The 21,626-nt window shown below is 42.9% G+C and overlaps 2 protein-coding genes across 2 annotated transcripts; one reads left to right on the top strand and one right to left on the bottom strand.

The window, feature by feature from the left end:
* Positions 1-4,210: 4,210 nt before the first annotated feature.
* On the bottom strand, positions 4,211-12,981 carry ubl3b (ubiquitin-like 3b). The gene is made up of 6 exons (XM_070837245.1): positions 12,822-12,981; positions 12,125-12,235; positions 8,900-9,008; positions 8,257-8,343; positions 6,628-6,705; positions 4,211-5,857 (listed from the first exon to the last, which is right to left on the bottom strand). The coding sequence occupies exons 2-6, from the start codon at positions 12,149-12,151 to the stop codon at positions 5,805-5,807; spliced, it is 354 nt and encodes a 117-aa protein (XP_070693346.1). The 5' UTR covers positions 12,152-12,235; positions 12,822-12,981; the 3' UTR covers positions 4,211-5,804.
* A 4,985-nt stretch (positions 12,982-17,966) lies between these two features.
* foxo4 (forkhead box O4) lies at positions 17,967-21,626 on the top strand. Its single transcript, XM_070836573.1, has 2 exons — positions 17,967-19,300; positions 20,063-21,626. The coding sequence occupies exons 1-2, from the start codon at positions 18,860-18,862 to the stop codon at positions 21,599-21,601; spliced, it is 1,980 nt and encodes a 659-aa protein (XP_070692674.1). The 5' UTR covers positions 17,967-18,859; the 3' UTR covers positions 21,602-21,626.

Here is a 21,626-nt window from a genome sequence, read left to right as displayed (position 1 = left end):
CAGGGCTGTAATCAGTAGGAGGCCGTGCGTAATGACTCTGGGCCGCATTCGCCATGTTTTGGCCTCAGCTCTGTGTGTAATCACTTTAGTATGTTTCCCTTCATAGTTTATTTTGTGCTTTTCATTTTAAGTGAAACTAGAGTTTGCTTACGAGACGATGCTCTCAAGAGACCACTTGTCCAAACCAAACAATGAGGACACAGTCTCCTGAGCCAGGAAATCACAGAAAAATGTTACTGTAAAAGCAAAGATATGTGAACGTTTGTGCATCATCTGCATTACTCAGCACTTTATTGCCGCTCCTGTCACCTTTAACCTTTTGTGTGCAAATGAGTTCACCATGCTGAGTGTCTCTGTGTTGGACTTAGTTGGGGCAGTGATGTAACATAAACTACTAATTCTTCATGACTGCAATGTAAAAATGCAGAAGGTCGTGTGGACTCTGATAGCAGCTAATTTCCCATCCCCTGATCCATAGTAATGCTGATAAATGTGAACGAGCTCTGGACGTTTCTTTCCATCCCTCTTTCTCTTGTGCACAGAGCAGATTTTGTTGTCAAAGCTCTAGACCTTCCGAGTGGCATGTTACATGGAGCCCAGGAGCATCTGGTAAAATAAACAGTCTAATATAAAGAGGTTAACCTGCCCTGAGGACCCTCGGTCCTACACGCCTGTGATGCGGCTACATCACCTCCTCCTCCTCTACAAACACACAGATCCGGTCCAAAGTCCACGTCCTGGTCGTGATCCCTTCGTCTGGATACCGAGAGCCACATAAACCAGTGTCGTTTTCCCAATTAGGAGAAGAAAGGAGGTCTGGAGATGAAGAGAGACAGCAGCAGCTTCTGGAGTCAGCATGAAAGCTGCTCATTTGCGAACACCCCGCTGGGTTAATTCAACCCCTGCATGAGTGTGTATGTTTTCACACTGGCCTACTGAACTCTTTCATTTCATGCCATCGAAGGACCTCTGGTGTGGACAAATAGACTCAAAGGAATGCACATATAATAATACATCATGGCCGCACATTCGCACTTCACCATGGCTACTGTCTGAAGATGCTCCTCTCTAATAACTTTCTGTGTTAAATGTCTGATTCCTGTAACTTCAAATGACAAGTCGAGAGTCAGTGGTATCAGTAGCCTCCTTCAGCTGAATGAGCTCACCTCAGTGTGCGTGTTCACAGCTGGTTTCAATATAGGAGGAAGTGGCAGATAAAAATTGGTCAGAAGCAGCGAGAGGAAAACGGGATTTAGAGATCTAAATGGCAGAAAATAACACATATTTCACAACCCCTGCTGACTCAGGCATTCACTCACTCTACTCAGTCTGTTCTCAACAGAGAGCAGAGCGGCTGTGAGGAGACAGAATGAGATTTTAAAAGACCGTACAGAGGCTTCGCTCCTTTACTGCAAATCATATTTGGTCTGAGCATTTTCAAGAGCATTTATTCCACCATTTTATTTATCAGCTGGTTTCCATTCAGTGTGAAAATCAATTAGACTCTTGAAACTTATTGGAGTCACTTTATCGACCACAACGAACACTGAAACAGTTTTCATGCGGAGACATAGAGGAATCTGTCAAGTCTGTATGCTGATTATGAAGCTACAATCAGCAGTCTGTTAGCTTAGCTTAGCATAAAGACTGGAAACAGGGGGAAACAGCTAGCCTGGCTCTGGGTAGACATGATCATTGAGTTTTTTCATTTTATACAACTATAGTTTTACTTCATTATATTTTAGAAGAAAATATAATTCAAAACATGTTTGAAAACTATTGTAACTAGTTACTTTTCAGATGTACCAAACATATGCTAAACTCAGATATTGAATAAACTAAAAACAATATATAGCAGTAGTAGTAAAGCAGTCTAATATTCTTAAATGGGGTTTATATGAATAATCAATATGTTTACTTTTGTTAAGTACATTTTGCAGCCGATTCTTTTGTTCTTTCACTTAATTAAAATGTTGATTGAAAGAATTACTTTTTACACTGTGTAGTTTTACTTTACTGAGTCCTCATAAGAGCTACTTTTGTTCCAGATTTTCAACACAAATTATCCTACTTAAGTGCTGTTTAACTCATGTAACAGCACTTGTGTTTGAGCAGAAGTGGGAGTTAAGCCCTCCATATCAGGATTAGAGGAGGCAGCCCAGAGCGCAGACCTCCCTCCGGAGAGAGGCAGAGCAGCAGTGGATGTTGGCTGGACCGCAGCCCACCGCAGCACACCCAAGAAACTGGCTGCACGCGTGCTTTGAGTCATGTCGACCACAGAAAGCAATTCATCCTGCAAATGCTCTGAATGTGGTGGACGTAAGTAGCAAATATTTCAACAGATTGCCTCCCTGGACTCTCATATAAAGTGCTGATCACCTCTGTGGTCAGCTGGAGGCTCCTGCTCAGACAGAAACTCTCCACTGAACTGTCAAACCTCGCTGGTGGCAACGTGCAGCTCAGATAAGAGCAAGTGGAAATTGTGAGGAGACGCAGAGTGACAAGTCGTTTCAACACAATAACAGGTTTGGAGGTAGAGCATGTTGAGAAAGATGTGGGTTGACTGCACTTTTCCTAACGTGCACTGCCAGTGTCAACTGGAAACCTGGACTTCTTGCAGCTACACGTCAGGAGCAGATTCCTGAGGCAGATGGAGGAAAGCTGCTGAAAATCTGCTCAAGAGAAAGCTATGACCCAATTATAACAACAGAATGAAGTGCACTGACTTAAAGGATCACCAGACTTTCTCCTGTTTCCTTTGAAACTGTACAATGTTTGAAACTGCATCTGTCAGATGCTTCATTACACGCAACATGTAAATGCCAGAGGGATCCTTTTTAAAGTAAGTTATTTACTTATTGTGCTACTTTAACTTAAATCAGTGCACGAGGAACAGCCAAAATAAACGTGTACACATCCACACAGTGTAAAACCAGCCAATAATGACCACCACTCATTAGGCTTACAGAGGGACACTGCCACCTAGAGGCCAATAAATAAAACTACACACAGTGTAAACATGATAGACCCTGGAAACATCAGTGTGACAAATAAAAATATTTCCTGCAACATAACTCTTGCTGAGTCTTACAAATACTTAAGGTTGGTTTGACAGCACACAAGGTATTTTCACATTTTTGTATTTGTATTTTAACTTAAGGATCTGAGAACTTCTTCCACTGCTGATAAAGCTCATGAGATGTGGCTGAAAGCTCTGAAAAAAAGAGTCTTTTGTTAGACTACGTGTAGTTTATGTCAGCTGTGTTTCAGCTACATGCTAAGTCGGAGTGTTTTTACACTCGACTAGTGACTAAATTGAAGACTCCTTCACTCAAAAATGTGTTTTGCTGTGTTTTTTTGTTACTTGGATGTTTGAGCCTTCTGGTGCAGTTTGACACTAGAAGTCTGTTTTCACATTCATTTGCTGGACTGGGGAAAACTTCTTTGTTCTCACATAAAATCTGAGTTTAAAATGTTAATTTCTATTAGTCTAAAACATGTCTGGAGAATATCTTATTATTTGAAACAACGTTTTTAGTGCGCAGCTGATGGACATAATTCACCCACAATGCAACGCATAGAGGAAAATGGAGGCGCTGCAAACAGCTGCACAAATTAAAATAAACCGTGGATGGTTGTGAGAAATAAAAAGATTTTGAAAAATCAAAAAAAGTAGCGAATCTTTGCAGAAACATTTTGCTTTCTCTTTGTGAAGTGTTTCTCCAAAATCACAGAAGATGATGTGACAGAAGCCTGCTGATTGTCTTGTATATGACTGCAAAAGACTTAATTACTGTATGACATTATAGTAGTGGACATATGAAAATGGAAAACAGCCAAGACTGAAACATGAAGTTAATTTATCAGTTAGTCAACAAAAAAAAAATCGAACAGCAGCCACTTTGATTGATTAATCACTTAAAAGTCTTTTCAGTAAAATTCTCCAGTTTCAACTTCTTGCATGTGAACATTTGCTGATCATTTTAATGTTTTACAATGCAAATTCAATACCTTTGAGTTTGGGACTGTTGATCAGACAAAACAAGACATTTGAAGAAGCTGCCTTGGACTCTGGGACATTTTTTTTGCCATTATTCTCTGATAATTTATAAGATTGAAATCAATAAGAACCATTAGCTGCACATCCACAGCTTCTGTCTTATGTTGCCATGCGAGACGGAGTAAAAAGGAATCAAAAGAAGTTGCCTTATTTAAAGATTTATTAATTTATAATACAAGCTTTTATGTAGACCACATTGCATTTTAGTTTTTACACTTATTCATACTGAGCTAAACTTCATAGCAGTGACATTGATTGACAAAACACAAACCAAAGGACACTCAATGGAAGGAATCAAAAGGTTTCCGACTGTTTCTGAAGAAACCGCAGCCCATCAACACTCCCAGTGCACCACCTTATGTTTTTTAATTTATTTTTTAATTTTTTTAAAGACCACATGCCCTCACTAGTCCTCATACAGTATGCCACGTGCATCACACACCCTCAGACACACTCATACACAAACTCACCCACACTAAAATTGAACAAATACCTATACACAAGATAAAAATTGATATATTTAAATTTCAATATTAGTGATATTACTGGATTCCACGATAAAAGGCAAACAAGAAGTAAAGACAGCATCCAAATGAAAAGGAGGTCAAACACCACCAACGTTTTCCTTATAACTCTTCATCTAAGTGGGAGCAGCTCTCCCTCTGCCTTGTTCCCAGTGTCCAGTAGAGGGGGGGGTCTCACGGCGACGACACTCCTTCCTCTCATCTTCAACCGCTCCTTCTGTCTGCATTTAACTGGCCCGCCGCACTGGCTCCCGTTTCGAGGGAACATCGACAGTCTAGTCCATAAAGTCAGAGCCAGAGGTGCGAACACGACACCTGATGGCACACAAGCGATCCACCCAATCCCCTGACTCCATCTTTACAAGCCTCGCTGGGAGTCTGTTCCTGTTTCCTTGTGGACCTGAACGTCCCCTTGGTGTGTTTACACAGCTCTTCCCCATAAAAGTCTTTTCTCCATTGGTCCAATTCCAGGAACAAACAGGCGTAAGGCAACGGCACAAACGCCACTGGTGCTGATACAGACCAACCGGTTCAGTAACAGAGAGGCAGAGACAGTCTCGTGAGGAGAATGGCACATTTTCTACCACGTGGGGAATTAAGGTCAGCTCCTCTGACCAAAAAAAAAAACAAAAGCCATGAGGGAAAAGATGATGAACACAATAAACACTTCTGAATTAACAGACTGGTTAAGTGCAATGAGAGGGTTAACACCATTCAGTAAGACCTGGGGAAACATCCATGTGACTAGTAGGGATGGGTAATAGCCCAGACATCCTTTATAGCAACTCTGTGTCCATGAAGAGCAAAAGAGAGAAGAGTTCCTGGGTCTTTTTCACTACGTATGACAGCTCTTTAAAACTTGTCCGGCAGCAAACAAGTCGGCGTGGGAACATAGGTACTGTTTTAATGTCATGGTCTTCGAAAAAAAAGAGAAAAGGAATAACAGCAAATTCTGCCAACAGTAAAAGTTTGGGGGCAAAAATTGAATATATTGGCACAAAAAAAGCCTCAGATTGGACAAGTGTTCGACCAAAGCGGCTGACAGCCCCAACCAGACTTCCTGTGATTTATTCCAAATCCACAGCTGACAGGATGACAGGCAGGAGAGAACAGGGTGTATTTATGTTTATATATATATATGTGTGTGTGTGTGTGTGTGTGTGTGTGTGTGTGTGTGTGTGTGTGTGTGGTTAGGGTAAAGGGAAGGGGTTCTGTTTGCTTTACAAGAGGAGGCAGCAGTTGCTCTCTGTGGTTTTTTCTCTGTTCCTCTGACCTACAAAGACAAGACAGCACAGAGACACGAAGTGAGATAAAAACAACCAGCTGAAACTGGAAGAGAGCACGAATCGCTCCGCAGGCTTTCTGAGTGGGATCAGGTTGAGGCTGAGGTTAGCGGCCGCGGCGGCAGCACAGGATCACTGCATGATGTGCGTGAAAGGTCAAACAAAACGGACCGTGACGAGGCAGAGCTGGGTGAATTTGATAAAACCCAAATTTTTCTATATTTCAGCTTTCATAAAAAGGTCATAAATTCAATAGCCTACACAGTTTGCCATTCAAAGAAACTCATGTGACTCGTACATCCATGAACTTGTCAAGACTAATTATAAATTGATTTAAGAATGACAATTCAATGTATTTATTGTCCTAATAATTTATAATTACATCAAACAGGTTGTCAATTGCGTAGAGCAGTAAAGCCGGCAAACCACAAGGCAAAAAGAGACTAAAATTCATATAATTCTGACCTATTTTGTTCTACTTCCCTCCATCAGAAAAAAAAAAAAAGAAACACATTGAAGACCACAAACACAACATTTAAGCCATGTTATGTAATTTGCTACATAGCTACAAACTCATTGAACTTATGTTTGTAATGAAATGTTTTCTGCTGCAGTTAAACTGAGCTTCAGTGACTTTGAGGCTAAAATGCCACATGACATCTAATCCTGTACGATGATCCCAACATTATACTGATAAGTCTGGCTGCAATTCTACTAAAGGAGGAAACAGAAAAGGAGAAGACAGAGAGAAGATCCTCACCATGAGAGTTGGGCTCTGGAAGAGTCTCTCTGGCAACCAAGTGCATGACGGTCGTTCGGCCCGGCGGCAGCTTTAAAGCTGAACATATGAAACATAGGATTCATTGTTTCTTACTATAGTGTACACTATGACTCTATGAGCACTCTTCAAAAACAAGTTCCAAAGTGCTTTACAAAGACAAAGAAACATGAGAAATAACCATATGAATAATAAATACAAGAACAAAAGATAATAATGAGAAGTGAGGTGTGTATTACTAAACACAGTTAACACAAGAAAGGACAAAAACAGAAGAAAACCATTTCAAGAGAAAGCGATTGTGTTTTATGTGCACTGAAAGATTCTTTTCAGTTGTGGTGTTATTGAAAAATATTGTACTTCAGACAAAATCAGGCTAATGTTTTTCTGTGGACCCACAAGATGAGAGCTGTTACGGTGCCGCCAGGCCTACGTGGGACCGATCGAGACGCATTCACTTCCGGTAGTATTTGACCTGACCCATGTGATTTCCTGCTCCCCCTTATCTTCACCACCACATGGATTTTGGTCTGACCTCAGCTTCAGAGAAGAAGCTTTTTGGCTTGGCCACTTAAAACTGCACCACTAAACCAGCCCATCTGATTGGGGGTCAGTACCTCCCAGCTGTAGGTCGCAGGTACGGGGCAGAGAGTTCACGGGGCAAAAGGTTTAATGAATTTTAAATAATCAAATCAGACGAGCAACTCTCTCTCATTTGCTGCTTACTGTGCTTTGTTTTGACTCAGCTGCTCATCTGTTAAACTGTGTGCATCTCAAGAATAAGAGATAACTTGACTCCACTGTCTGTTACTATGACAACAAATGTGTTCATGGAGTCATGTACCCCCCCATAATACTGCTATGCTGATAAGAGCAGGATGTATTCAGCAACTGTGAAATTAACATAAGGAAGAAGTAAAGAAGACACACGTCTGTGCACAACCTATGACCATTACAAAGATGTAGATTTCATGGGAGACGTGCACACATTTCTGTTTTCCTTAGATTTACTGTAACAGATATACTTCACTTCTTTACCCCATTTTTGAAACATAAAATGCTACTGGCAGAAAAACTTGTTCAGCCAACAGTCTCAACCGTATTTACAATATCGTCACCAAGGAAATTTGTAATAAGTACTCTGTAGGTTGGGGTGGGCATCCGGTATGATTTAAAGCACAAACACAAGTTTGGAGTGAGCAACTCTATGACCTAGTTTTTCTTTCAGATGTTTATGTCTTGATGCATGATATTAGTACATGTAGTTTACCATCTCAGAAAAGGTCTAAATCACCTGGATTAAAGTAAAAATCACATTATGTGTTATACAAAATCTACATAACTGAGGTTGAAGGCTCATTACTGGCCTTGAAGGTGGCATTTTGACTGATAATTGTTTACACAAGGTCCACTTCCTGGAAATGTTGCAAAGCTTTCAATGCAATTGCCAGTTACCATAGGTGATAAAAGCCGAACCATGTCACAACAGAGCAAAGAAAAGAAAAAAAAAGAGCTCTAGAAAAGTTTCAGCACGTGAGACTCTTTTTAGTCAATCTGCAGGAGTGTTTTTAGTTCACTGTGGTAAGAGTAGTCTCAGTGATGGTGTCTTACCTCCCAGGGTAACGTTGCCATGAAGGAAGCGTCCCTGGAAGATGAGGCGCAGTATACTGGGACTGCTCACCCTCTCCTCCTCCCATCCTGTTGCAGAGCAGAGAAACAACTGCATCACTCACTGAGGCAAAGCACATGCCGGACATTTGAGGCCAATGCTCGTATGATATAAGGGACTATAAAAAAACTCTGATAGCAGTATATCAGTATATATATTAATGTTTTTTTTTTTTACATGAACATAACATTATCATTGATACCAATGTAATCTGCAATAGGCTAACATCGGCTGATATATTGGCCTGGCCAGGTCCAGCTTTATTGTTTACTGTCACTGTTCTACCCCGTAATACTGTTCGTTCCCCTTCCAGTCGCTTCTGACTTTCTAAATTAGCCTGTGTTCATACTGACTTCTAATATAAACAGTGTATATAAGGTCTCCATTACATGTATTATGTAGCGGTAGGCCATAAGAAAACAAGAAAACTGTCCTAGCAAAGGGATTAAAACAACAATGAATGTGTGACGGTAAAAGCTGTGACTGAACCAGATGGACTATTTAGAACAAAGTAATACAATCTCTGAAATAATCCATGAAACACAACACACAAAGAAGTGCACACTGATTCCCATAAAAACGTACCTGCAGGCCAGTTGTCAAATACATGCTTGGCGATGTCTGTGGCCGAGTCATTTGGGGAGAAAGTGAAGTCTTGCGTTTTCCCACTGACCAGGATAAGGCGGAGGTGCACCTACAAACACAAACAGCAAAAACAGCTCAATCTTAGTCCACAGCAGTGTCGTATGAGCCAGCACAAGCAGCAAACTTCCATTAAAGTTCTTCTTAATTAGTTGTGGTGGAATCCGTCCACTTCCTCTAACCTCTTCAGACATGAGGTGACCTTCAGAGGGCTGTGAAGAGACGGGCATTCCAGTCTAATTAGATTTATCCAAACCAGATCTCCACCCTTTGACTGGGCGACTTCATTCACTGAGGGCTTACACTGAAGTGAGCCCCTGTTGCCAGAGACGACAACAGATAAGGGTGGGGCTGACGGGGGAACACTGGCCCTTTAGTTCCAGGGCGCTGCGAGCTCCTCTCCGGGCTGTCGGCCTAATGCGATAACCCCAGGTGTCCCAGACAGCTCTGGGCCATGTTATTAAATTTACATGGCCAGTGCGTAGCCCAGAGGGGGACTGTGCATATGTGTGTGGGAGGGGTCTCTAACACTGGGGCTTCCTCCAAATTTTATCCTCCGGGCAACTACACAAACCGATCTGCTGAAAAAACTAAACCTAAAAATAAGAAGGAATGGCTTCTCTGACATGCCTTGAAGGCCTAAATATGAAACCAACACCAGGAAATCCATGTAGGACACTCGACACTTCTACTACAAAATTTAAAGATATCACAATCTCTCTTATTCTGACACACACACAACCTCTAACAGCAGCCTAACACACACTATAAGGCAGAGCTGACACGACTCATTGATTAAATAATCAACATAAAACTAATCTGCAGCTATTTTGATTTTCAACTTTTTCAAAATGCAGAACATTACACCTTGTAACAGCTTCTCAACTGTGATGATTTGCTGCTTTTCTTTGTCTTTTGTGAAGAATCTTACGCAGACTTTTCAACAGACAAAACAAAACCAACATGAAGAAGATTAGAAAAATTTATAGATCAAGTAGTTTGAAAATAATTGGCAGCTTAATCGACACTTGAAAATACCCATTAGTCTTAGTCCTATTTTGTAGTACAATTACCAGTCAAACATGTGTAACCATTGATTATTACTAATATGACAGAACAACTGAACAAAACACTTTGTTTAGCTGCTTTGGGCTGAAATGAAAGACCGACTATGAGGTTAAGGTGCAGATTTTACGGGTGGTCACATCCATGTTGTGTGAACAACATGGAAGATTTTTATACGTGGATTTTAAACACAGTCCCACAAATGTATTTAAATAGACAACATTTTGATCCCAGTTGTATCTACACCAGATGAAATGTTTGAAAATGGATGCCATTTATACACTGTACATCATAGAGGCTGATGAGCTCCATGATGGCGGATGAAGTTACTCCTCTGACCTGCCCAGCGTGATAAACACATCATAAGAAAAATATGATGTATATGAATGTAGTTTTTGGTTAAATTTGTTTACTCTCTTCATCATCACGTACAATATTTCACAAAAGAAAACATCTTTTGTGTAAATTACAACTATTTTTTGATGCATTTGAGACCTATTTGATGAACTTAAATCATTCTCATATCCAAATCCTGCTCCTTCTCATTGGTTTCAAGCTGTCATCAATAAAGGATTTTCAGTCATTTTTTTGCATTTATATTCATTCATTTATCCTTTTATTTTATTCTGTAGGCATAGCCAGCTCACAGCCAGGATTAAAATATCTCTCTGACCTGAATTATCGATCTATTTTAGAATTTTGTCATCTGATTTATGCTGCAGCTGGTTCTGTTACTTATCAATCCATTAATACATCATCTCTAATCAATCATGCCCCTACTCCAAAAAATTACTTTGAGGAAAAACATCCCATCAACTAAATCTTTCTAGCGGGACTTCTTTACTTAAGAGTCAGAATTGACAGATGGGATTAATTTGCCCCGACATTTGCCCTTCTTCAAAAGATGGCACATGAACTTTCTTTGGTTCACAAATCACAAAGGGGAGAACAAAGAGACTTAACCACGAGGTGTGACGTCAGGGAGGGACAACCCCACTCTCTGATCTGTTTACAAATACAATCCTCCCTCAGTGGTCCTCTGCCATCCCCTCCCCCCTCTGAACTGAATAACCTCGATGTGGGGTTACATGCCCATGTCATCATTAACAATCCCCATCCACGTCCCTTTCATCCCCAACAAAATAAAAACAAAGTCTGATCTGCCTGATGGCAACACCCTGCATCACAAAGGTCCTGGAGGTTCTCCAATTGAAAGAAAGACATTTAATCCTTAAAATACTGTTTTGAATTACTTTTTTAAGGGTTAACAGAGGCACCAACGGCTTATCTATACTTAATGCTGGTCAAGTTTCCTAAAAACATAACCAGGCTGCCCTGTGTTATAGTTGCCAAGAGAGTTGATCCATTAAGTCCCAGTCTGCCTGGCTGTGGTTTGTACCTAAAGTAGGTGCCCTCAACACATTTGATATTTTTGACTGAAAAATATATTTTTCAAATTTCTAACAGGGAGGCTGCGTGCCACAGAAGTGCTTGTGTTTTGGGGACTGTAACTAAAAATCATTTTCTAAATCAAGATTGTTTTTCTCAATTAAGCAAATTGTCTTTAAATGTCCTGTTTTGTCTGACTAAGAGCCAATAACATGAAGCCAGCAGACAGAGATCATAATTACGAGAAACTTTAATTCTCTGTATAACTTCTAATATAATAGACTCTAAATGAGTGTTGTCCATTCCTATGGTGGGAGGGGGCCATGGCCAGGACTTATTAAGAGGGTATAATCAATTGGCGTCTAAACCTTGAAAGGAAAGTAGGGCAACGTTTTAACTGAGATTAGACAGATGGTGTTCACAGGAACAGCAGTCACTGTCCCAGCTAAGTGTTCGTGTTGACTAATCCATGACCCCTCCTTCTCACCCCCACCCCAAACCCCAAATTGTTTTAACTTGGGGAAACGTTCATTCAGTGTTATCACCGTGATACTCAAACACAGTAATGGTCTATTTATCGTGCAGTAGCAGTATGCGTGACAGATAACGATGCAGAGAGAACACATGCCATTGGCAAACAGATATCATCACCTTAACTCTGTGTTGCTTTTGGAAAACAACTCCAGACCAGAAAAGGTGGCATCTCTCTCTCACCATATCAAGATCCCTCTGGGTGGTCATGGCTCAGGAAGGAGGAAGGCCGTGGATGTGGAGCAGAAAGGACAGGACTGGTGCGCTTCAACTGCTGGAGACGGGGCCAGAGCCCTAATACAAACAACACAGACACTGTGAGGCTGCTTCCCACCGCCTGGCACCATAACTGCACTGCACATAATCCATTATCCACCGTGCTAGCATGTCGCTATCGCCACAGCTAACATCATAACATTATCGATCTAACCTGCACAGGATCGAATATGTACCTGGAATCGTATAAGTAACTTAGTGAAAAAAACAGACTCACTTAATTTGCCAGATTAAAATAAAAAACTTGACTTGCCAGGCTACGGCAGCGGCGAGCTTAATAGCCTAAGTCTAACAGGAAACGTGAAGCTAGTTAGGCTAGCGGGCTAACGTTTCTTATATCAGCGTTAGCTAGACTCAACCGTCGCTGCTGATTAGCTGGCTTGAAGTAATAAAACACTTCAAGTTAAATATCTAGATAAGGTATCTCGCCCGATCACACCGTCTAGCACCGAGTTTTGTCCTGACAGATGTTGAAACTGAGGACTGCGAACAGAGAAGGCTTTTGCTAACATTAGCAGTAGCTGTTGTGTTAGCTTATGCCAACTCTGCTAACGCTAGCTGCGGGCTAACTGAAATGTGCAACTCTTTGAGCTGTCGCCCTCACCTGCATCTGATGAATGTGATGAGATTTTGCATTCAGTTGAGTTGAAGAATCAGCGGAAGGCGCTTTTCATGAGAAAAATATCGAGTGTGGATGGATATCGTTGACTGTGGGTATCGGTGGCTAATGGACGGGAAGACGCCGGATGTCAGCTGGTTGTAAACACAGAGAACGACCGCGAAGGCTTCTGGGAGTTGAAGTCCAGCTTGAGTAAACTCAGCTCTGTGGCATTATAAATAAATCTATATTGTAAAAAAAACATTTCCTTTAGAGCCACATCACTGTATAGCAGCCCTGATTACTCCCAGTACTCAGCATTAATGCTCATTCTTGTCTTTGGAAGTAATAGTTTGGCAAAAATGTTGAAATGAACCATTTCACATGGTCTTCATCAGCGGATTGAGTTTGCTCAGTTGTCATTAATATCTTAACATATTTGAACAGTATAAAACTACACTATCTGTTTAGTTTAATGTGAATTAAAACAGAGCCCATTGTTTGTTCAGTGTGAGTATGTTGTAATCACATTTTAAAGGCCCTGTTTTTACATACATGTATTTTGGGTTCAAAAGGAACCCTCCGTTGGCAGGCGAGGACAAGCAGCTAACAGGAAGCAGTGGCTTCAGGGCAATTGTACCCGATCAAAGTATGTCTAATAAAAGTGTTTGTTTTTCCGATTGTAATGCAAAATGTCTGACAACATTACGGAAATTAATCTTACAGAGATTAGACCTGTAAGATCCTTTTCATGTCACCAGAAACAACCACTGTATAGCACAATTCAAACTCCAATTCAGACTCCACAGACAATGTTAGTAATTTTAGCTTGCAGAAGATAGGAGTTGTTGGTCAACCGCTGCCTCAATCAGTTATTTTGTTTGTGTTATAATGTGTTACACAGGTATTTAGTTGGATCTGAACTAAACCTTTCAAACACCGAAGTCAACCAATAACACTAACAAACCAATTGAATGAGACAGGGTAAGACTTCTCAACTTCCATGTAAAATTACAATTTTTGTCAATCATGTCTGGCATGTCCTGCTATTTCTGGTTAAACAAAAAGGTTCTTGGTGAGACACTCTGAGTGACAATCTGAGCCTGTCAAGTGGCAAAAACAAAAGCTTTTAGTAGATATTTTGTGATCTAGGGCAATATCCTGATTTTTTTCAGCCGTTGTAAATCATTTGCCACCCTTGGCTGTCAGCCAAAGCGATCGACTGGACCACTTCCAAAAGTTTTTGTACCTAATAGTCATTTCAAACCCAAAATATGTAAAAATGAGGCAAAGGTGTAAAATTACTTGAATTATCCTTAAACTTAAAACCTCACATTTTCATCCAAGATGAAGATCCAGTCAGCAGGCCGATACAAACACTGATCCACCTTTGGGGACATGGGTGTAAAACCTGGCATAGAAAAAGCTAATCAAAACAGGAGACAGCTCAGCACTGTGGTGAGTCAAGCCTCCTTCCTGGTTACCTACAGACAGCACATGTTCTCTGGCCCCTGATGTTGATCCCACACCATGAACTGTCGGGTGAGTCATGGTAGAGCAGCTTTCAGATGCCTGGAGCCACAGCAGGCTTTTACACAGGAAGCCGGCCTCTTCTCAGGCATGACTCAAAGAGGCCAAAGAGGAACAGTGCAGGATTTAAAAGCAAATGTTAGAGATGAAGTTTAAGTAGGCTACAGTATAAGTCGGGATGTATCAGGTTTCTTTTCAGCAGGATGAACAGAGAGTATCACAGGTAAGCAGAATACAATACAATCAGTGGCATATTACAATTTTATGAGATCTGACAAATACTCTAAGAACTACATTGGGACTAAAGCACATAATACACCAAGACAATTCACTTTGCTGAAACCTTAACAGTAAGCTTTGCACTAAGGCATCGAGAAAAAACATTCAGTAAAACAAGGAGCATTTATTTCAACAAATTCAACTCTGGAGGCAGAGCAGATCTAACTGCCCAACATGTATCAACAAGCCACAACCTGAGGGACAGTGAATGCCCTAGGCACACACACACACAGTGTGAAGTGATCCATTGGGATGTAATTAGAAGATAATGATATAGGATATAGGATATGATGTCCCACAGTCCAAAGACATGCAGATTAATTGGTGACTCTAAATTACCTGTAGGTGTGAGCGTGAGCGTGAATGGTTGTTTGTCTTTGTGTGTTGGCCCTGTGATTGGCTGGCGACCAGTCCAGGGCGTACACTTCTTCTCACCCGAAGTCAGCTGGGATTGGCTCCAGCTCCCCTGCGACCCTGACAGATAAGTGGTATAGATAATGGATGGATGGATATAGGATATAGGATATAATGTCCCACAGTCCAAAGACATGCAGATTAATTGGTGACTCTAAGTTGCCCGTAGGTGTGAGCGTGAATGGTTGTGTGTCTCTATGTGTCGGCTCTGTGACTGAATTGGCTCCACTGCCCCCCCACCCCCTGGGATTCATATGGATAACCAGTATGAGAAGGCTATATATACTGCATATATGATTGACTAATGAGGTTTAATGTATACTGTCCAAAGTATTGGACCAATTGTATTTATTTATTTATCTATTTATCTATCTATGTATTTATTTATTAATTCCTTCATTCATTCATGTATTTCGTTACTTGGCTAACTGTCATACCAATAAACCCAATTGAATTAAACTGAGAACCTACAAGATGTTTTCTCACTGCAGGTTTTCTAATTCATCACATCTGTTGTGTCATTTCACTGTTCATCAGGTTCCTGTCAGCTAGTGACTGTACACAGAAATCATCAAAGACCCTGCCAGTTCTTAAACATCCATATGACAAGGCAATAAGTAATAGTCACACCTAAATCCATCACAATCTCCAGTCAAGTCTCAGATCTAAATCACACTAAGATACAATAAGAATAGTATAGTTAATATTTAAAAAAAACAATAAACTGAGATATTTTGTTCCTCAGCAGACAAAGCAGATAAAAATTTAATTAATTTCTTAGACTATAGCTCAAGCCAGCAACATTTTCAAGTTCACAGAATCCATTTCTTATATGTCTAATAATACGACTCTAGTAGAGCCAAAGTCACATATTTAATGGATGAAACTGTGACTCCAGTCAGACTTCAGCAAGTTCTCAACTCAACTCACTTACTATCTTATTCTGAGGTTTCAGCCACAGAAAGCTCCAACAAACTGTCAGATTACTTGTAAACTTTAACTTTACTGAAAATATAACATTTCGATTCCTAGACCTTCATCAGGTTTCAACCACATACTACAATCTTTATCAATGAATGGCTTAGCGTGGAACTGATGGACTGATGAAGATGAAATGTGGTTGAAATTCTCAAAAAGCTAGTAAGGGGACCTTTAATGTAAGATCATCTGTCACACTCATTGGTCCCAAGATGAAGAGTGAACTTTCACGCCCAACTTCTAAAAAGTGTCTGCCTCGTGGAGTAAAGATGGATTACAGACAGTACAAAATGGACAACTGCCCCAAGGCCCCACATCCTCTTTTTTATAGGAATTTGCAACACAAAGGCACAATATTGACTCAGGAGGGTCCTTCATTATTTCCTGACCTTGTGGCTCTGTTTTTGTTTTTGGCACTGACAGGCTCAGATTGTTATTTGAAGTGTCTTAACATAATGGGAAGCATCCCTACAGATACAGACCAGTAAGATATTCTTTGTTTAACTAGAAACAGCTGTTATATATCTCAGTTCAAAGCCACCAGACTCCATTGACAAAAGCAGTCATTTTGCAGGTTTGTTTGTTTGTGATATTGTGTATTTTAAAGAGTTAGTTTGGATCCAGTGGGTAGGTACAAATTCGCTAGCCGAATTCGCTGGAGTTTGCATGTTCTCCCCGTACTTGTGTGGGTTTTCTCCGGGTACTCCGGCTTCCTCCCACAGTCCAAAGACATGCAGGTTAGGGTTAATTGGTGACTCTCAATTGCCCGCAAGAGTGAATGCGAATGGTTGTATGTCTTTATGTGTTGGCTGGCGACCAGTCCAGGATGTACTCAGTGTCATCTTGGATTGGCTCCAGCCCCCTTGTGACCCTTAAGGATAAGTGGTGTAGACAATGGATGGAGTTTTGATCCAAACTAATAAAACACCAAACTCACAGTGCAGTGCACAAGGTGAACTTTTTTTTTTTCAGCCTTGGGGTCTATGTTATTCCAGTCACACAGTAGAGGGACACTTTTGAACATTATCTTTATTAGTTATATCGAAGCATGTTGTTTAGTAGTTTAAGTCTGTCACTAGTATCACTTCACTAATCTGCTTTAATTAAACCGTACATTAAGTGCCCTAAGTGCACTAGCACACTTTCATAAACGGTTACATAATGTACCTGGACAGGTTCGCGCTGCCTCCTTCAGATGCTGTTTACTCCAGTGCTGTCACATGAACGACTCGGTTTCCCAGAAATCCACTGGGCGCATGCGCAGAGCGGGCTGGCTGACAGTGGTAAACAGACGTCAGAAGGGAGTCTTCGCCTCGAGTCAAAACAAAACAAAACAAGTCAAAAAGACAGTGAAGGAGCGGATATTTGGACAGCCACAACGACGGCAACTTTTACAAAAGTCATCAGCGATTAAAAGCGACCACTTGGGGGGAGTTACCGGAGGCATTTGACGGACTTTTTCACGGATTGTAAACTCTGGAGTAGCAGGAGCTTAACCAGCTAACGTTACGGAGGCTATCGTGCTGTTTTCAAAGTGCGGCGAGTGGGAGCCGACAGACCTCCGAGGCGACCCAACTTCACCCAAACACCACCCGGGGATCCGCTTTGTAGCCTGTTTACGGAGACGGCGGGGCGGGGAGCGGCGGAGCTCCGGGCCTCGGTTTGGAGGGTTTTATAACCGCCTCTTCGAGCATCGTGCGCCGCGGCAGGAGTGTGGAGAAACATGGCAGATGGTGACATGCGCCCGGCCGCAATGTGGCGGATCATGCAGACCTGAAGCCCGGAGTTTTCTTCCTGCGCATATTTCTCTCATCTTCACCACTTTTTATCCTCTTAAACACTACTAAACTCTTTGCTAAATCGGCTCCCCCGTCCCTCCTTCTTGGCTGAAGTATCTCTGGTGGTTTTAGTTACAGCGGCTTTATCACACAGGCCGAAGAGACGGCGGCCACCGTCTTTTTTACACTTTTTTTATTAGTTGGAGAACAAAACCTTTGGTGGGATAATCAGCCGATCCGTTTTCAGGCTTGACTGGACTGTTCTATGAGTGTTTGAGTGTCGTTTTGGTGATTTAAAAAAAAAAAAAAAAGTTTGGGTCGAGGTTTTGTGGATTGTACAGCGCTCAGACATCACGTTGTTTACAAGTGGAGACGGACAGGGGCTCTCCTGAGAAGCTCCTTTGTAACACTAGACAGCTAATCCCTGTTTGTAGTGTTCATAGCTTTACAGCTCAGAGAAATCCCGAGCTTGAATGAGAAATTGAATATACATTTCCACATAATTTGACAATTTTGGTACGACATTTTTGATTTATTTGTAAAATATTACGGTATTACAGTTTCAAGTATACTTTTTATTACATTTACCCATTGACAGATATTTTTTAATCAAAATGTGTTGACAGGAATGGCATTTTTTGCATCCTTGCACCTCTAAGATTTAGTCATTCATTTTCATGTGAGCCAAAACCTCTGTAGATCCAGATGTTTGCTCATTTCCACTCTGCCACTTTTGTTTTTATTTCATTCAGACAAAGGGACTCCCATCCCAGCCCTCCTTCAGTCTATATAAATCGGAGCGTTTATGATAGTTACTATTAAGGAGATTATTTGGGTTCCCTAATCTCCAATCTGAGGATTAACTGAGGCTATTGGTGTGTCCAGATTATTACGTCTCCTCTCTAGGCCCCTCTGTTTACACCCCCGCAGTGGATGAAGCATATTGTTTTTCTGTCAGGTTTTTTTTTTTTAAAGCATCATCCGCTCAAAGTTACCCTTACATTCTAAAGGTAGATGTGTAAGTGGTCCCATCTGTCTGGTTGAGAGGAAGTTCAGAGGACCGCCATGGAGGAGTCGTCTGTGCCCCCCATTGACCCAGATTTCGAGCCGCAGAGCAGACCCCGCTCCTGCACGTGGCCCCTGCCCAGACCCGACATCTCTGCTGTCAAACCGGAGGGCGCTGATGGCACCGAGTCCGCCGCCGGGACCCCACCCGCCGATGAGGACAAGCCCGAGACGCAGCAAATCACGTCCGAGCCCGAGAAGGCTGCGGCGGCGGTCGAGGGCGGGGTTGTGGCCGGCGTGGGCGGAGCCGGTGCGACGCCACGCAAAGGATCATCCCGGCGCAACGCGTGGGGGAACCAGAGCTACGCAGATCTGATTAGTCAGGCCATCGAGAACTCACCTGAGAAGAGGCTGACCCTGGCACAGATCTATGAGTGGATGGTGAAAACAGTGCCTTACTTCAGAGACAAAGGAGACAGCAACAGCTCAGCCGGCTGGAAGGTGAGCAAATGGGCGGTGTACATCTTTACTGCATCACTTCACAGCTTGGACTCAATGCTTCAAGTGCCATAAGTCACAGATTTATAGCTTTAAGTTATGTTGCATCATAGGAGCGCTGGTTTGCAGAAGTGAGGGGCAAAAACAGAAAAATTAATCCAAATATCAAAGAAACAATAATTTTTTGTTGTGGGACAAAGCAGATCTGAGCTGACCTGAAATAAATCCGACTTAGGAAATACTTTTCTAGTGCAGGTCAAAGGAGAGGTTTCCATTTATTTCTGGCTTGTATCCCCTCGATACAAAGTAACAACTACTTCCTTCACATTCATATTCATCTATTAGTTGTGACCCACTTTTTTGAAATAATAAATCATTGAAGTAAATTAGTTTAAGTTAATTATGTCTAACTATCCAGTGGATCACTAGAAAAAAAGCTAAGATTAGAGGAAAGTCTGATAAAAAATTATATACTAAAGTGTAACAGAAGTGTAAATGATGTCGTGACCCCTCAGATTTATCCTGTGACCTTTGGCGTTTGCCCCAACGTCCAAGTAGGACGTAAGATGCCAAAATGCAATCATGTATTTCCGTGATTTAAGTGCTGAAGTTTGGCAGTGCTGAAGTATGTTTACTAGTAGTGAAAGTAAAATAAATAAAATAGTAGCAAATAGAATAATGTTTACTGACAGGAGACCCTCTCTTAATCTCCATAGATACACTTTTTTTTCAAGTTTTCCCTTTTTTCTTTCTCTCTGTTTTCAGAATTCAATTCGCCACAATTTATCACTCCACAACAAGTTCCTGAGGGTGCACAATGAATCAACAGGTAAGAGCTCCTGGTGGATGCTCAACCCAGAGGGAGGGAAGACCGGGAAAGCTCCTCGCCGCCGGGCTGCCTCCATGGACAACAGCAGCAAATTGCTGAAGAGCCGCATGAGGGCCAAGCAGACCAAGAAGCAGGCGGGAGCAGCGGGTCTGGGGGGCACTGGAGGGGCGCTGCAGGGTGACGGCAGCACAGGTTCAGCAGGCGCAGACAGCCCTAATTCGTCCCAGCAGTTTCCCAAATGGGGGGTTAACAGCAGCAGCCCCTCGTCCCGCGGCAGCCTGGACGACAACGACATGTGGACCACGTTCCGCCCGCGCACAAGCTCCAACGCCAGCACCCTGAGCGGACGCCTGTCCCCCATCGCTCCTGGACAGGAGGATGACGATAACCTGCCAGAGGACAGTTTGCTGGGAAGATACACTGCCAGCAACCTGACCCCGACCCTCACTGAGACCCTCATGGAGGAGCTGGATCTTATCGATGGCCTCACATTGATGACGGGGCAGCAGGGAGGGGCCAGTCCCAGCACAGCCCCACCGGCACCTCCCACTCCGCTGCCCTCTGCCTCCACTCTGCTGCCTCGTGGCTCAGGCTTCTCCTCCTTCCATCAGCTGCAACCATCCAGCCTCCCACAAGCCTCCACTCACACTGGGACCCAGGCCGCCATCTCTCAGTGTGGGCCCAGCAGCAAAGAGCCGACAACCTTCAGCAACTCCCTCTTCAACCCCATGTCCAGCACCGGCACTCGTGGGAGCGGCCATTACAGCCCCCACGTGCCTTCCAGCCTGGAGGCGCTCCTCACCTCTGACTCCCCTCCTCCGAGTGATGTCATGATGACCCAGGTGGATCCCCTCCTGCAGAGCCCTGGCGGGGTGGGCCTGATGGGCCTGGGCTCATCCGTGGTGGGCGTGAGATCCAAACCCAACCAGCTGCTGTTGGGTAAAGGGCTGGAGCCGAACACGGTGGCCCCCATGGCGCTGCAGGCTCAGATGCAGCCGCAGCAGCATCACCTTCACCGTCAGCAGCAGCCGCCGCACCAGCCGCAACCGCAGCAGCAGCAGCCACAACAACAACACCAGCATCACTCTCAGATGGGGTTGGGGATGATCCTCTCAGGTATGTCTCAGGACCCGTCACAGCTCTCTGCTCTCAAAGCTCAGCACGCCACGGTGCCAGCGGTGGGCTCTCATCCTGGAGGGCCCGTCGCCTCAGCCAATCCCGGCTTGAGTCTGCAGGGGATGAGCCAGTTCGGAGCTCCGTCCTGCTTCCAGACCGTACAGGACCGACTGCCCACAGATTTGGACATAGACATGTTCACCGAAAACCTGGATTGTGACGTGGAGTACATCATCAACAGTGACCTCATGGATGGAGATGGCATTGACTTCAACTTTGACCCCATACTGCCTGGAGGCCAAGGCTACGCTGGCCCAGCCACCACACAGGGCTCCGCTCACAGCTGGGTGCCCAGCTAAGTCTTCCGCTGATCCCACGAAGTTA

Source organism: Pempheris klunzingeri, chromosome 9, assembly GCF_042242105.1.
Source record: "Pempheris klunzingeri isolate RE-2024b chromosome 9, fPemKlu1.hap1, whole genome shotgun sequence".
Taxonomy (NCBI): domain Eukaryota; kingdom Metazoa; phylum Chordata; class Actinopteri; order Acropomatiformes; family Pempheridae; genus Pempheris; species Pempheris klunzingeri.
This window is presented reverse-complemented; position numbering and strand designations above follow the sequence as displayed.

Bases quoted from the DNA above. Each gene is read 5' to 3' on its own strand.
- ubl3b (XM_070837245.1), bottom strand. From the start codon at position 12,151: ATGACCACCCAGAGGGATCTTGATATG. The intron at 8,344-8,899 runs GTACGTTTTTAT...GCTCTGCAACAG, and splicing joins ATTTGACAACTGGCCTGCAG to GATGGGAGGAGGAGAGGGTG. The intron at 5,858-6,627 runs GTGAGGATCTTC...TTGTCTTTGTAG, and splicing joins TCCAGAGCCCAACTCTCATG to GTCAGAGGAACAGAGAAAAA.
- foxo4 (XM_070836573.1), top strand. From the start codon at position 18,860: ATGGAGGAGTCGTCTGTGCCCCCCATTGACCCAGATTTCGAGCCGCAG. The intron at 19,301-20,062 runs GTGAGCAAATGG...CTCTGTTTTCAG, and splicing joins ACAGCTCAGCCGGCTGGAAG to AATTCAATTCGCCACAATTT.